Raw genomic sequence first — 15,920 nt, forward strand, 5'->3', positions numbered from 1 at the left:
TATACTATCGGAGAATTTTTTGTAGCTGAATATCTGTCTTCAAAATATTGCAGGTTATTGCATTAATTTTAGTGTTTTCAATGTATTATGTTTTTAAGTATGTATACATGAGGCTAGAGCTAGAAAAAGGTTTGGTTTGCGTTTTTAACTGACCTGCAGCTTGTGGCTTTTGATTACACTTCCTTTTTTTAATATGTGATGTTTAAAAACGATGTTATTAGTAAATGTCCTGGCATTCGTACTTCTTGTAAAAAACATAATCATATTTGCGAAAAATAAGCTATCATTTAGTAATTTATTATTGCAATATAAATACTTGTGTATGCCAGTCGCGTCTGGCGAAATGAGGAGCTCCTTCATGCTATCCCTACTGGTGACGTCAAGCATCACTGGTAGTTCGTCTTTTATGTATTAACTGGAAGTCAAAGAGGCTCGAAATAAACATCAGTTGTAACTAATAATAATAATTACACGTCATAGGTTGTATAAGAATATTTCGGAGGGAGCTAACCAAAGGATATTTTATCAAGCATAAAGTGATATTTTAAGAGTAGTAATTCCTCCCCCCCCCCCCAACATCACTCACAAACTGACGGATTTATTGACACATCCGTACATAAAAAAACACTGCTCCAGAATCTGCACCTGAATCGTCTTAGTGGGGAAAAGGTGTACATAAGTTACGGTCACTGACTGAGGTTATACAGAAGGTAATCAACCAGAGTAAGTGATTAGGAGCAAGGAATACTAATGCAATAAATATGCCATTGATATAATTTAATGATAATTTTTACTCACGTTTTAGAAGTTGATATTGCTGAATAGCAAATTTACATTTTAAAATATTGTAACAATGAAAAATTGCGAACCAATAAATATTTTCTGCTGAGTGTATAATTTGATTATGTCTTAAGACAAATGGAAACTAGATATTATGAGTACAAAATATTTGTAAGTAATAAAAATTTACATAATAAAATACTTACATTCATACAAAATACAAATATTTTTCTTAGATATACAAGTATAACTACAATTCATTTTCGGCCAACGAACATAAAGTTATGCTTTGGGCCCTGATAATAAATAATACCTACATAATTACCTTTTCACCAAAAGTACATGAGGTACAAAAGTCAACAAATCTTAAAACACAATAAAAATATACCCGGTATACATTATATTTTAATACAAACACCAATACAATACTAATTTTAACTGAAAATTTTTTTGGAGGTATGCATAATTTTATTAAAATTAATCAGAAAGTAATGCAGTTACATGTTTACAACCTTGCGTACTTCATTTGCCTTTGACGAATCCGGATATGTTCAATGTTTAGCCAGCCGAAAAGGATGTTTAGATTTTATTTTTAAACGCATGTGAAATTAGTCCTTTCTTTTAACACTTCATCGCTGTCACGTGAATTTACGGCATCTTACATTATTATTGTACTTTTGTTTTGTAGTAACGATCGGTAGGCTAAATATGTACATGTGTTTGTTAAAACTTCGTTTTAAACATCCATAAATTAATTTTGTCAATTTATTTATTGATACCAGTAAAATACAAAATAAATTATATTTATTTTACGACCTCTTAAATTATTTAAATGATATATAAAATATGACCAAATGTTTTTCAAATGAAGACGTATTTTCAACTGGAAGTACGCGAGAATTACATAGATTAATTTACTTGCGTATTGCATAGCATACTTCACGTCCATTTCTGACAGCCTTGCGAAGTCACTTCCAAAGTATCTACAAGTATATTCTTCAGGCGAATTCGGACACGGCATTATAATCTTCCATTATATCTAGAAGACGTGTTCTTACATTTGCTTAGAGTTTTAAATTATTTTTTTTGAAATAATAAAGGCAATTCTAAACCTTAACTCCATTGCAGAAACACTTACGCAATATATTTGGTGGTTCTCTGCAAGTGTATTTTGTGTTTTATTCTATTTCGATAATGAAGTCAATCGGAATTTATTGCCTTTTTTTCAGATTTGTTTATACATTAGATGTATATAAATATAAAAATTTATGTAACAGGATGAATCTTAAATGGTTTGAACAGTTATCTATAATGACTTAGTTAGTTTGTTCATTAAAAGCCTTTCTTTTTTACTGTTCAGGTTGGATTCCTTTATAACTCAAAAAAATTATCACGTAACTAAAAAAATGAATAAAAGAGCAAACTTCTGTTCGTATAAAGGTGTTAATTTTATGAAAATAATGTAATACAATTTGTTCTCTAGATAAGTAGATTTAGAAGTAAGACTTCATATTTCAGTCGTTACCATGGTACGACTTCCGGAAAAGTTTTACATACATATATATATATATATATATATATATATATATATATATATATATATATATATATACATACAGAAGGTACCGGAGCTTGCAGGTTGCGCAGAAAGGAATTGTATTGTTTGTGAGAGTTCTCTGTTGGCAGTAACACCTATGAGCTATGATATATGTTTGATGTTCTGTTTCCAACTCATCGTTAAAACTAAATTTTACAGACTGATTATTATCCTTTGATTTAAAATCTAAGTTATTTACAGTGTTTACAATATGCTTTCTTACGTTTAATAATATTTCGTATTGTTTGTATGATGTTTGAGTTACCCGCAAAGATAATGAGATAGTTATTTTATACTGCTTCTTTCGCGTTTTTTTTTTTAATTTTAGTCTTGACAATAGGGAATGAATTATTCAGGCTGTGCTAAATAGATAGATTATGCTTTATGTCATTGAGATCAAACTCTTTTTTTTGTGCATTTTATAGTATTCCTAGTTTAGTTAATTTATCCAACAATATATTTATACAGTCAAGGGCTTAGATGCTTTATAAAAAAACTCAAGTGGTTCATAATCAGTTGCCGTGTATAGATATATTTTGTATAAAATAAGCAGTATATATTTTACTGCTTAGAGTTAATATAAAACCATGTATAAAATTTGAAAGTATTTTGAACTTTTCATACTTAAAATTATCTTACAATGTTCAAATATTTTTCGATACAATTAAGGACACCTGTATTTCGCGAATACATCTCGTGTCAGGCTATTTCACACATAACTGTAACTTTTTCCTTAAGAGGTTTGGCGAATTGCGGGCGTGCAGCAGTACGGTAACTACGTCCTCATTGGCCTCGTCAAGTGCGGGAAAACAGCCTTCACCGACCGCAGCCAATAATTACAAGAAAAATCTACAGTGTTTTGTAAAATACCTTGACACGAAATGTATTCGCGAAATTCAGGTGTCCCTAGATATAAGACGTAATTGCTCTCTGACAATAATTTTCTTTACTGGTATTATCACCTTTCTTATGCAGGAGAATAGTTTTTGTAGTCTTGTGATACCCATTCTGAAAGAATTCCAATAATGGAATATGTGTTTATTATAATTAATGGAGAAGTGTATATACTATTAGCAAATGGATCATTAAAAATGTGAAAAGAAATTATAAAAAATTACAAATTAGTCTACTGCACATAAATCACTGATTTTAAAAAGCCAAAATTACTATAACATTCAAAATATCACAGAGCGTGCCATGTAGAAAACACGGACGCATGTTGTTGTCTAAATGAAATAAATAAAATACAAGTCTGCGACTTTAAATACCAAAGAAATAAAATGTTTCATAAATATTCCACGCTTGTAAGGGCACAACCATTCATTACACTGATAGGACATATTTTTTCTAGTACATCATACTGATTCCTAACCAGACACACATATATAAATAATTTGTGTTACACTTCAATTAATTTGGCCATGAATTAAACCTGATAAATAAACAATGCAAACAAGCGAAACTCTACAGAGTATCGTCAAACAAAACCTGGGCCAAAAGTAAATCAATATTTTAGTGCTCAATACAATTCGAAGGAAATGGAAGATTTTTTGTAGTATTATAAATGATCATACAAGGATTGCTGATTTGGTTTTGTATTAATTTTGAGCGTAAAACTACCCCGAAAATATTGAATAAATTTTTCAGTTAAGCTGCATATAAACTGAACTGGTTTGCTAGCTGTCTTGCCATCGTAAACATGACTATGAGTCTGATTGGTCATGTTGGTGATAAGCATCATTTCCAAGGCTGTCTCCCAATATTATATATGTGTTTTATTTTTATACAAAATGAAGCACGAATATGTTTTATATTTCTTGTGTGAGATACCAGTTGCAAAGACTTTGCAGTTTGATTTTATGGGTAGTGAATCAGTGGTATAAAATAACTTCATTTATTTTTTCCCGATAACATTTTTTTGACATTAGTATAATTTAATCACTCGCCAAGCAGAGAACCTTATTGTTTGTAGTCACGAAAAAAAATTGTATTCAATATCAGCTAATAACTTACTATTGCTAATGTCATCAAATACATTTACAGTACTGTTCAATTTGTACAAGCATGAGAAGTAAACAATAATTTCTGCAACAACGTTCTTCCGAAATAAGGTATACACCGATTTTAAAGGTGCGTGCCTATTTCTTAATTTTATTTTTTTAGTAATTAGAAAATAAAAATTGGTACTTTTCTGAATTTCCTCATTGAGGCTGCGACCCAAATTTCAAGTTTCCAGCCCTTTTGGTAGTGGGTTGGAATTTGTATAGGCCCAGTGGCGTAGCCAGGATTTGTGAATGGGGGTGTTAAGAAGCATGCTCCCCCCCCCCCCCGTATTAAAAAGGGGGGGGGGGTTCGGGGTCCTCCCCCGGGAAAATTTGGATTTTAAGGTGTAAAATAGTGCTATTTTAGCAGTTTTCGGTACTTAAATTTAAATATTGTATTGGTAAAATTTTTATTAATTTTAATATGAAATTTGTTTCAGTGATGAATAAGAAAAAATTAAAGATTTGGTGCTAAAGGGGGGGGGGGGGGGGGTTGAACCCCCCCCCCCCCCCTGGCTACGCCCCTGTATAGGCCAGTGTGTGAGCGAGTGAATTACTTTTTGCATATTCGAGCAATTCAAAATTTAGGCAATAAAGTTTAACTATAACAATTTCACGTAAGCTAGAAAGCTCAAATGCTGGTAAAACAATAGAATTTTATTTCATATAATTCTAGATCAATTTCATCTAAGTATAACACACCCATTTAAACACATTTTATATACATAATAATTTCACTTCAGCAAGGTCTTCGGTTTCTTGTAACACAAATAAAATTACCTAAAAAAATTACTGGACATACTTAAAAAAGTTTTTAGATTGTAATATTTGCCAAATAATTTAAATAAATCTAACTGCAAATGTAAGAACACAATATAAAGGTCTTTAAAATTTTATTTTGGAAAATTACCTGAATGTTTATTTTCTAAAACTCCTTATTTCACTTGTTCAAAAGTATTTACATGTATACATATGCGTGCGTGTGTGCGCGCACTTGGAACTTATGTTTCTTTGATCATTTATAGTTGCAAATAATGTAGCGGAAGTTAAATTGAAAAATATATAATTCTTTCTGGCCAATATTTGTTTACAAACATAATTTTACATGACCCCAGAAGAAGAAAAAAAAAAGAATCGCCACTGCCTTGAAATTGTGTAACTAACGAAAATGTTTAACTGCTCAAGGTTAGTGATACAATAAATGCTTGGGTAGTGAAAAATCTATTGTTAAAAATCAAAAGTAATTTTAAACGACCTTTAGTTAACCATTGTTCAACGACAGCATCGAGAGATTGGCCCTTATTTTTGTATCGTTATATACATAACTAAATCATTACGGGAGGAAGTTGCCATAGGCGGCTGGTCCTTCAGTTACTATTTTTTTTTAAACATCTCTATAAAGTTGCAATACTAACTATTATTTTGATCATAACTCATTTATGTAACATTACACCCAGAGGTATAGCCCATTCTACCAGAGCTAAAGTCGAGGTACAAATATAATTAAAGAAACATAATTAAATAAATATAACTAAAGAAATATAATAAATAAATTTATAGAAAGTCATTGTCATTTTGCAAATAATTTTTTTTTACAATAATTGAAATATTCTAATAAAATCTTAAACATTATTTATTTGTCTTGAATGTGCGATTCTTGAATAGAAATATAAATAATAATTTAATAATTAAAATTGATTTTGGAAGTTATATTATTATATGAAACCATTTTGCTATTATTGTAATACACCGTGATTGCAGGATTCATTCATATGTTAAGGTAAAGAGTCATATCAAAATACATAATGAAGTCACTAATATAATAAGTATGTGAAATAATGTTGTAATAAAATCAGGGTTGGGAAAAAACAGTTTTTTTAAAAAAAATCAAAAAACATGTTTTTTATTGTTTTAAACTGTTTTTTTTTTGTTTTAAACAGTTTGTCATGTTTTAAAGAGTTTTTTTAAGTTTAATTTTTTTTTTTGTTTTTAATATTAATTTTAATCAAAACCATCAAAATATTTTTTGCACATATGGTTTCAGCAGACGTCCCATCAGGTGTAAGGTATATTGCTACACATTTTTGAATATGGAATTCCCTGGCATTTCCCGGTTTTCCCTGACTGTAGCCATTCCGGATATTATTAAGTACAAGGCAAAAAGTTCACCTTTCAAGGAGTACTTATTCAGTCCTGCCTTTATGTAAGCTTTTGGACATACGCCATTGCTAAGCACAAGTATGTCTGTAGAAGAAAACTACAAAAAAAACAAATGACAAAAAAAACAAATAAAGCAAAAAATTGCTGTTGTCAGGATATAAACACCACACAATACTCCACAACAGGAATATGGTCAGCGAAACAAAGAAAAATGGACTAACAGAACGAAAAAATACCCACAAATGATGACAGCACAAAAATACTGAAATCAAAACATTCAGCACAACAGTTGAAACGAGACAAAAACACAGCAAAACGAAAAGACGAAACAAATACAATAGTTTTTTCAAAAAAGAACGGAAAAAAAAATCCACAAATGATGACAGCACAAAAATATTGAACCCAAAAAAATTCAGCACAACAGTCAAAATGAGACAAAAACACGACAAAACGAAAATACGAAACAAACACAATAGTTTTTCCAAAACAGAAACAAGCGACGTTTCGGGAACTGCAATCTACTCCTGTCCTCAGGCAAAGACGCACATGGTACGAAAACACAGGTGTGACCAAATTCCTATTGTGGATTATTGTGTGGTGTTTATATCCTGACAACAGCAATTTTTTGCTTTATTTGTGTTTTTTGTAGTTTTCTTCTACAGACATACTTGTGCTAAGCAATGGCGTATGTCCAAAAGCTTACATCAAGTCATGCACTCCCATTGCACAAATCTTTCAAAGATAATACTTATTCAGTCCTGTAACACTAAAAGAGATTAAACCTCTAGTAGGGTGGATGGCTTTGGAGAAAAGTACCTATCATGCAACTCTGCACCTGGCACATCAGTTACACAGTGCAGTAGCTTCGTCAGCTGGTATTGAACGTCTTTTCTCCACATTTGGGTTTGTGCATAGTACTGTAAGGAACCGGCTAGGAACAGAGAAGGCTGCCAAACTTGTAACTGTTTTCCGTGCACTTAACTAACAAAAACAAATTTTAATTAGGTTAGATGAACTTAGTGGAACTGGCACCCTGGATATTTATCACAATTGGTGACTTACAATGAGACAGTGATGCTTGTGATGAAAATGTCAATAAGCAGTTTTTGTTTTCGTAAGAAATAAAACCTTTTTAAAATACATATAAAAAAACATGTTTAGAACAGAATGTTTTAAACATTGTGTTTTAAACTTGTTTTATTCAGAGTGTATTGTTTTAAACAATTTTGAACATATTGTTTTAAACATTTTGTTTTAAACGTGCCAACCCTGAATAAAATGTAATGTGCGACGTTCACGTAGATGCCCGTAAACGAAACAGGTTAGATATTATAATCATATTTAGCACTTTAGTATTTCCAAAATAAGTTTTTTTTAAGACGCCCAACTATTATAATAAATCTCTATCTACTAAAACAATTCAGTAATTGTAGTTAGATGATTTTAAATAAAAAATTATCTATGAATAAATTTGTCACAAGTGAAGAATATTAATAATAATTTATATCACTGAAAAGCTGACAAATATATCTATAGAAATTGTCGACAACGTGAGACGGTTTTCAATTCATTCATTACTATTGCTGATACTAGTGTTGTGTTTTGACCGTTTCGAAGCGATAATATTCCCGCCTGAACTCCTGCGATATTAGAGCCATCTAGTGAGTAAACTCGGAACTAATCGGAGCTCTAGCGGCAAACTGTTGAACTCGTTCCTTTCATCAGCGGCAAGTGACAGTTAAATCACAGTATTTAATACTCAGATTATTTAAATTCTGTATATGTTGTATTAAAAAAATTAATAGACAGAATTGTTCATTGTAACTCCTTTAAGTTGTGTGCAAAGTAACAGCCGTGTACCGTTTAAATATATACCTAATATTTAGTTTTAAAAATTTCAAAATTAAAATGAAATAAGAAAGCATTTTTTGAAAAAAAATTTATCTTCATATTTACAAAATTCAAAGTTTTATTTACAATTCTGTCTAGTATGTATTTTTTATCTACTACGATATTCATGGGAGAAATAATTTTCTTGGAGGCTGCAAAACTAAGGATCTTAGCCTTAACTACGTGCATGTATCCATTCCTTTCATGCTATCAGTCTTTATTAAGGAGTTTGTAAGGATTCTTAGTGAATTTTAAAGAGACCTTTAAGGATCCTTATTTAATTCAAGAGAAATTAAGGACTTTTTAAGGATATTAAAAATGTTTATGAACCAGTGGCGGATACAGGAAATTTTTTCAGGGGCGAAAAGAAAAAAAGAAAATAATTATAATTTGAAAATGATTCAAAAAACTTATATTACTATTGACACTAACACACTCACATATGGGCAATAGTAGTAGCCATAGGTGATGTGGCTTCTCACAAGTAACATACTGTCTTTACTGATACTTTGCAAGGCAAATTTTTTCATGACTTCGGGGGATGGGGAGGGATATATATCCACCATACCCCCAACCCAGTAGAAGATAATATAAACTTTCATTCACATGACTACGGATTTATGATTTAACATTTCTCAAAAACTAATAACTATAATATATATCTGATCATCCTCAAGTGGCAGAGACGTAAAATTTATAACAAAACTTTTTTTCAGATCTTAAGGTTATGAACATCTTTATTCACAAGATGATGTGCATAAAAAAAGTAAAATAGTTTTGGAATAAATGTGCTGAACATTCAATTAACATTGATTTGTTTTCCTTGTGAACAAATGTTTACAATACAAACAAATTATGCAAATCAATACATACCTAATCCTACTCTACAAATTAAGATTGTTGTGTGTGACAACTTACGTCACATAGTACGGCATCCCAGATGATGTTCTTGCTTTCACCCACGATGCCATTCCTTCATCTAAAGAGTGGTCAGACATAAAGGTAGAAATAAGCTGAAATACTCTTAACACACTATAAAAATGCTAACTTAATTAAATATTCTGCAATTATTTTACCTGACCATCTGGTGCCTGAGATTCAGCATCACAGAAGGTATTTTCTTCTAGCATCACAAGAGGTAGGTAGGTACTGAAAACAGTATTGACAGAGATCAAATAGTTTTAAGTAATTCAAGTGTCTTAACAACTCCTAATAAAGGCCACCTTGTGTCTGAAAATCTGCACATTTTTTGATCTTTTTTGTGAATTTTTTGTTCAGTTCTGCCTCTTTCATTATCCATACACACACACATTCATTCTGTGACTCATATATTTTATCCTTCTTTCAAATTTTTTTTTATAATGTAAAATCTTTAGTTGTAATTACATCAGTGTTGTGCAAGTTTAAAAAAAAAAAATTCTGAGCGAATCAGAACCATTGTATGTGTATGGAGTTACTACATAAATCAAAACAGCTACATTTTTTTTATATGAAGTTTTCATTCCCATAACAGCTGTTCTGAAAAATGGTTGATTACCTGAATAAAAAACTCACAAATAATAATCTTTAATAACTTAAATTGTGATCAACATTTTGGAGTTTCAAACCTAAAAATGAAAAATTATTTAAGGGATATGATGAGGAAAAATAAATTTGGTTTGTGAAGGTTTAGTGATAGTGAGTAGTTCATTGGGATTTTTCTGTGTTAGTTTAACTAGTTATCTAAAGGATTTTACCAGCTCCAAAATAATTTAGGTTTATAGAGTTTATTTCCACTGCATTCCCATTTCTTAAATTTTTTATTCCTTTCATTTGCTCTGCCATCACTTGTCATAATTTGTGAAACCTCAGCAATTACAGACTAGTGTTATTACAGGGGTGCCCACAAGGGGGGGTAACGACGCAGACTGCGTCATTAAAATTTCAGGGGGGGGGGGGGGGGGGGTTGTTAAAAGACGAGAAAAAAATATATATTATTTACATACTTATAGCTTCTAATGTGAAAATACGTTTCTGGTGCTTTGATAATTGAAAGGGATCTTGTAAATCAAATTGGCAACCCCGCACTTTCCTCAACAAAAGCAGTTTAGCATCTGTCAGTTCAGGATGGTCCCTATCCCCGCTTCGACAATAAGCGCACACACTGAAAAAAAAAAAAAAAAAAAAAAAAAAGCTTCCCGCCTGCGCAGACCGTGCAATTGAAAGGAGAATCTGATGCATTCTATCAGGCTTGGAAATTCTATACCTCTGTTCAGCTCATGCCCGCCGGATAGTTGAGACCATATTTCCGATTATTCCCCACACTTTCTTTACAAGTCAAAAGATATGGACAGAAAAAGGAAAAGTGTTATCACTTTACACGCATTCCTTCTCATTTCATTGTTTTGCTTGTTATAGCTGGCAGCGACAGCCCAGAATTGGCTGGACCACACTGAAGCTATTGTCTGTCATTACTGAATGTATCAGTGCGAAGTCGGGTTGTGCTTGTGCGTTATTCTTATTGTTATCATCTTCGAATTAATTAGTTTTTGAAGTGTAATCGTGATATAATGCTGGTATTGTAGCCATGCCTAAAAAGCAAACGCAATATGAATATAAATGTTTAGAGATTTTGTGTGAAGGGACTGTTAGACATGATAAGTGGGCATACCATTGCAAGAAGAAGCATTTTAATAAAGTTAAGCACAATTTAGAAATTAGGAAAAAAAATAATTGAGGTGAAGTGCAGTGATAGTTCTGCGTGGAAACCTTATGTTGAGGGAACATCGACATCTACTGCTATTTATGAACCATAACGAGAAAGGTAAGTGTAAAATATAATAAGCAATACAAATGTACATATCGGTATCAGACACTTATTACGGGGCCCGTCTACATGTCAGAAAATCGCGCTGCAGCGTGTTAGAACACGTTTTTATACAGAAACTATGTAAATGTGTGTTCACGCCATTTATCTACGAAAAGAACACACATTTCAAACGACTGCCCTTGCTTAAGGCGCTCGCCTACCTAGCAAGTGAACAGTGAGTGTTACATAGTGTTTAAAATACATGTTTAAACAGAATACTACAGAAAATTTTAGAAATCGGATTCGGTATGAAAAGAACTCAAACTTTAGACAAGAACTAAAATATATTTTCAAAATGAACTGTACATAAATAACAATATTTTATTATCCCTGAACATGGCCAAAAATGGGTTTTTCAGGCTTCTGTATCTTACTAACTATTCACGCGATGTATGTGGCACTAATATAAGGGTATGCGCTGGACCTTTCTACAAACTATGCAGAAATAAAATATTAGGTCACTGCATTGTATGCGACGGACGTAGCGTCAGAACAACAAGGAAGGGGGTGGGGTGAGGGATGGATTGAAAGAGAGAGAATTGCACGCGGTATCAGTTATCTTTCTTTCCGCCATAAGAGCAGAAGTATTAGAGGTTTGGAAACACCCTATTACGGTTGTGAAAATTCTTGGAAGGGGGAATATGAATGACACTCCCGACGAGGGAACGCGGATGCAGCCTAGTTCCAGCAACGACCGCTGTCGCACGTGAAGGCTGATTCGATAGCGAGTGAAAGTTCGGGATGCGCTCCCAGGTAGGCGGGTGCCTTAAGTACTTTCAAGACAACACGCATATTAGAAACACTTTTTTTTTTTTTAAAAAAATCGGAAGATTTTGCGAAAAAATATGACATTCATCCACTTGTATCAGTACCTGGAAGAATAAGGTTTAGGAAGAGGGCAATGGACGAGATTGGAGTTGACGAGCCCAAAATAGACCTAAATCGTAGACTTAAAATTGAAATGTATTTTAAGCTCTTAGATTCTCTGCATCGTCAGCTCGAGGATAGATTTTCCGATCATTCCTTAAAAATGGTTATGCAAATGAGCCAATTTTCTCACACAGGAGTTCTTAATGCAGAGAAAGATAATGTTAAATCTGAAGACATCAAAGAGTTGTGTGATTTCTACAAGTGGGATTGTGACTCGGTGGCTGAAGAACTGAACAGCTTCAGTGATCTGTACCTTGACACACATCCAAATATCTCACTATCCGATGTGGTAAAAGAAAGCCCAAGAACATCAAGAAAGGAAGATGAAGAGACTGAAGTGGCTAATGAAAACCTGATAGATACAGAAGAAATCGATGGTGATGAAGAGGAAAAGGAAGATAAGGGAGATGAAAAGAAAAATGTTTTGTGGGTATCCTAAGGGTTTCAGAAACCTTATCGATGCCTCAATAACTTTTCTGGGTTTAAAGCTATTAAAGTTGTTTATGCAACTTTACTCTCATTGGCAGTTACAAGTTGTTCCGTATAAAGTGCAATGAATAAGTTACGTATAGTGAAAAACAGGCTGAGATCGTGCATGGGTGACAGATGGCTGTCAAATCTAATGGTTCTGTGTTCGGAAAAAGATGTGCTTGCATCCATTTCAAATGATGAAATCGTTGAGATCTTCTCTCTATCTACATCTTCAAGGAAGAAGCTTTTGTCAAGGATATAGATCAGCGTTAATTTTTAATCATGCAATTTTTTTTGCTAGTGAAAGTTATTGCAAGGAGACACAAATTCAATTTGAGCTAGATTTTCAAACAGGCAGTTATCTGTATTACTTTTGTTTGTTATGCTAAGATGTATATATTACATATAACTCAATGTTAACTGTTTTAAATATATGTCTAATTCAGAATTTTTAAAATTTTCCATTGTACTACTAAACTATTGTGAATGATGCTGCGATACTATTTCATCTCATTTTTAAGCTATTAAGGTAACAAGCAAGGATTGAAAAGAACATTGTCACATGTCAAAGTATGCTCAAATTATAATATTAAATATTACCTGATATGGCCAAAATTATTATTATAAAATCAGTTTTAATTAATGCAAAATGTGACAAAATATAATACTAAAAAAGGATAACATTATAAAATCATCAAGTAAATCATTGAGAAAATGGAACAAAATATTTCGGGGGGGGGGGGGGGGGGGGGCATCATTAGGTTGGGGGGGGTGAGTCTAGTGTTTGGGGGGGGTGGGCACCTCTGGTTATTAGGTTCTCCAGTGAACCTAATAAGCAGTGAAAATTTTTCATCAGTTTTATAAATTATTTAGTCTTGCAGAATCCTATAAAACTCTCAAATACGGAAGAGCTACGAAGAAACGGATTTTTCGATTAGATGCAATGAAAATAATTAAATATGGATGAAAAAAATTCCAAAAATTGAAAGTTTAAACCCACCATAAAATGATTTAGCTTGGCATTCTCTAAGCACTGTTATACTGAAGTGTACTTACTAAACAGAGAATAATTCATGGTGGCATTTACTTCTATATGGTACTAAATTCCATTTTTAAGTTTATTGCCTCTAATTTTGATTCAAAGTTTTGAAGTGTTCAGGAAACACATTTTTCTCATGTACTATATGACCAAGGCTTTATACACTATGAAACTGATGTACTTCGGTGAACATGACACAACTGTGCCACAACTAGGGTAGGCCTACATTATTCATTTTGCAAGCTATGCTCGAAGATTGCTTCACCTCAGGATCATAGAATGCCTGTGCATCAATCACCACCTCGCCACCATCAGCACATACCTGTCATCCATATTGCAGGACACCTTGAGTAAATTGTACGGGTTGTGGCTTTTCCATAAAAAAAAGAAAGAAGATAAAAATCCAACGGTTGTGTTTTAGACATCTACAGATGTTCCTCAATTTATCCTGAAACAAAGTATTTCCAAATTCATACTAGTTTCTGAGAAATAACAGTTTATAGATTACAGTATGTAGCCTGTGCAGTGACGCAGCTGTCGCCATGTTGTGCTTCATAAGCATAGCCGGGGCTTCTTTCAAAATGGCAAGGATGTTTAGTGTCAGTACCCTACGACCGGGGCCAAGAATGCTTGTTGTGCCTCGTTAGGGTAGAAAACAGTCTTGGCCCCGGCCGTATCACACTGACATCAAACAGAACTGTCATTTTGAAAAAACCCTCAGCTACGCTGTCTTCCTACGGATCTCTGGAGAACCACTAGATCAAGTTGCAGCTAGTATCAAGTAAACAGTAGGGTGGCGACAACTGTCAGGCCAATCTCTTGTGAAAAACAATCTCTGCTACACTAAAGCACAATGGTGGCGGCAGAGTCACTGCACAGGCTTCCTAATGTAACATATACAATCTCACAGTAATTTCTCACAAACCAGTAGGAATTTTGAAAGCAGATTTCTGGGCAAATAGAGTAAATGTCAGTAGTATTCAAAATCTAATTTAGAATTCTATCATTTTTTTTTTATGAAAAAGCAGTGACCCTTACAATTTACTCACCTCTGTACTTTCTCCAACTCATGCACTTCCATCACCCTATAGGAGCCATACTGCAACTACATTCTCCAGCATCTGTCTGACCAGCATGGTGTATGCTTTAACCTTCACCACTTCCTAACACCTTCAATTCCTTTCCCAACTTACTTCAATTTATGAAAATTTAACTTTTTTTTATCTAAAAATTCTTCTTTCCAATGTGTTACCCCACAATCTCCCTGGTCTTCACGGCCCTAATTACTATCCAGTTTAAAATGGTAATATTCTTACGGAGGGACTTTTATGGAAAGTAAAAATATTTTGAATATTCTTTTTTTGAACACTAGACGCGTACCTGTCTTACCCTGAAGTGTTTCTGAATTCCTACTGGTTTCTGAGCAATTACCATTTATAGCTTACATTACAATGTTTGTACATTGACGCAGCCGTGGGCATTTTTTACTGTTTTCCCTGGAGGTTTGTGCGTTTTTCTTTCCTTTGAAAAATTTAGTAAACAGCGGTATTGTTTTGAAAATGGACTTAATATGACGATTGTATTGAAATTATAGGGAAAAATTTAAGGTTTATATTATCCGTTTGTTTTTTTGTAAATAACTAATTGCATTCTGGAATCAGTTTTTTTTTCTAAAGTTTGCATTTTCTTTCTGAAGCTTTACAATTACCATTCAGACTCATAAAATATGTTTCAACTGTGATCAAACAATATTAAATCTTTAAAAATTCGTAAGCGCATATAGTGTGCCGTGAGCACCGCTGAGGGTCGACATCACAATTCACTTTGTAAATAAGCTAGTGTGTAAAGCGAGAGTGCACACTTCTTTAATCCTAAATGCCTCTTACAGCTAAAATGAGCTCAGAGAACTACCAGGCTTATTTAAGTTGGTAAGTAAATAAGGTAGGCCTCATAGTCACTACACAAAAACAGACAAGTAATTATACAATACTTATTTCTTAAAAAAATATTACCCAACGGTCACTTGCCGCTAATATTATCAAACACCGGCATTTCACAACAAATAACAAATCAACAATAAGAACAAATGAACTGGGGGAAAAAAAACTAGAAAAGTTTCAAACCACCAATGTCCAAAAAAAAAAATGCTAACAATTTCTACAA

The 15,920-nt window shown here is 32.9% G+C and overlaps 1 protein-coding gene across 4 annotated transcripts in view; it reads right to left on the bottom strand.

Moving 5' to 3' along the window:
* Window positions 1-15,844, bottom strand: part of LOC134542377 (dystrophin-like) — a 73,580-nt gene extending 57,736 nt beyond the window's left edge. For 2 of the 4 annotated variants that reach the window (XM_063386557.1, XM_063386560.1), the window contains exons 1-3: window positions 15,770-15,844; window positions 9,546-9,618; window positions 9,388-9,448 (exon numbers count right to left, since the gene is read on the bottom strand). In XM_063386557.1, coding sequence (XP_063242627.1) covers window positions 9,388-9,440 — 53 coding nt within the window. In that variant the 5' untranslated portion in view covers window positions 9,441-9,448; window positions 9,546-9,618; window positions 15,770-15,844. Of the gene's footprint in view, window positions 1-9,387; window positions 9,449-9,545; window positions 9,619-14,079; window positions 14,206-15,769 lie in introns of all 4 variants that reach the window. The other 2 variants (XM_063386558.1, XM_063386561.1) reach the window with 2 other exon arrangements.
* Between the last annotated feature and the right edge of the window lie 76 nt (window positions 15,845-15,920).

The sequence above is a fragment of the Bacillus rossius genome (assembly GCF_032445375.1).
Source record: "Bacillus rossius redtenbacheri isolate Brsri chromosome 4 unlocalized genomic scaffold, Brsri_v3 Brsri_v3_scf4_2, whole genome shotgun sequence".
Lineage (NCBI taxonomy): Eukaryota > Metazoa > Arthropoda > Insecta > Phasmatodea > Bacillidae > Bacillus > Bacillus rossius.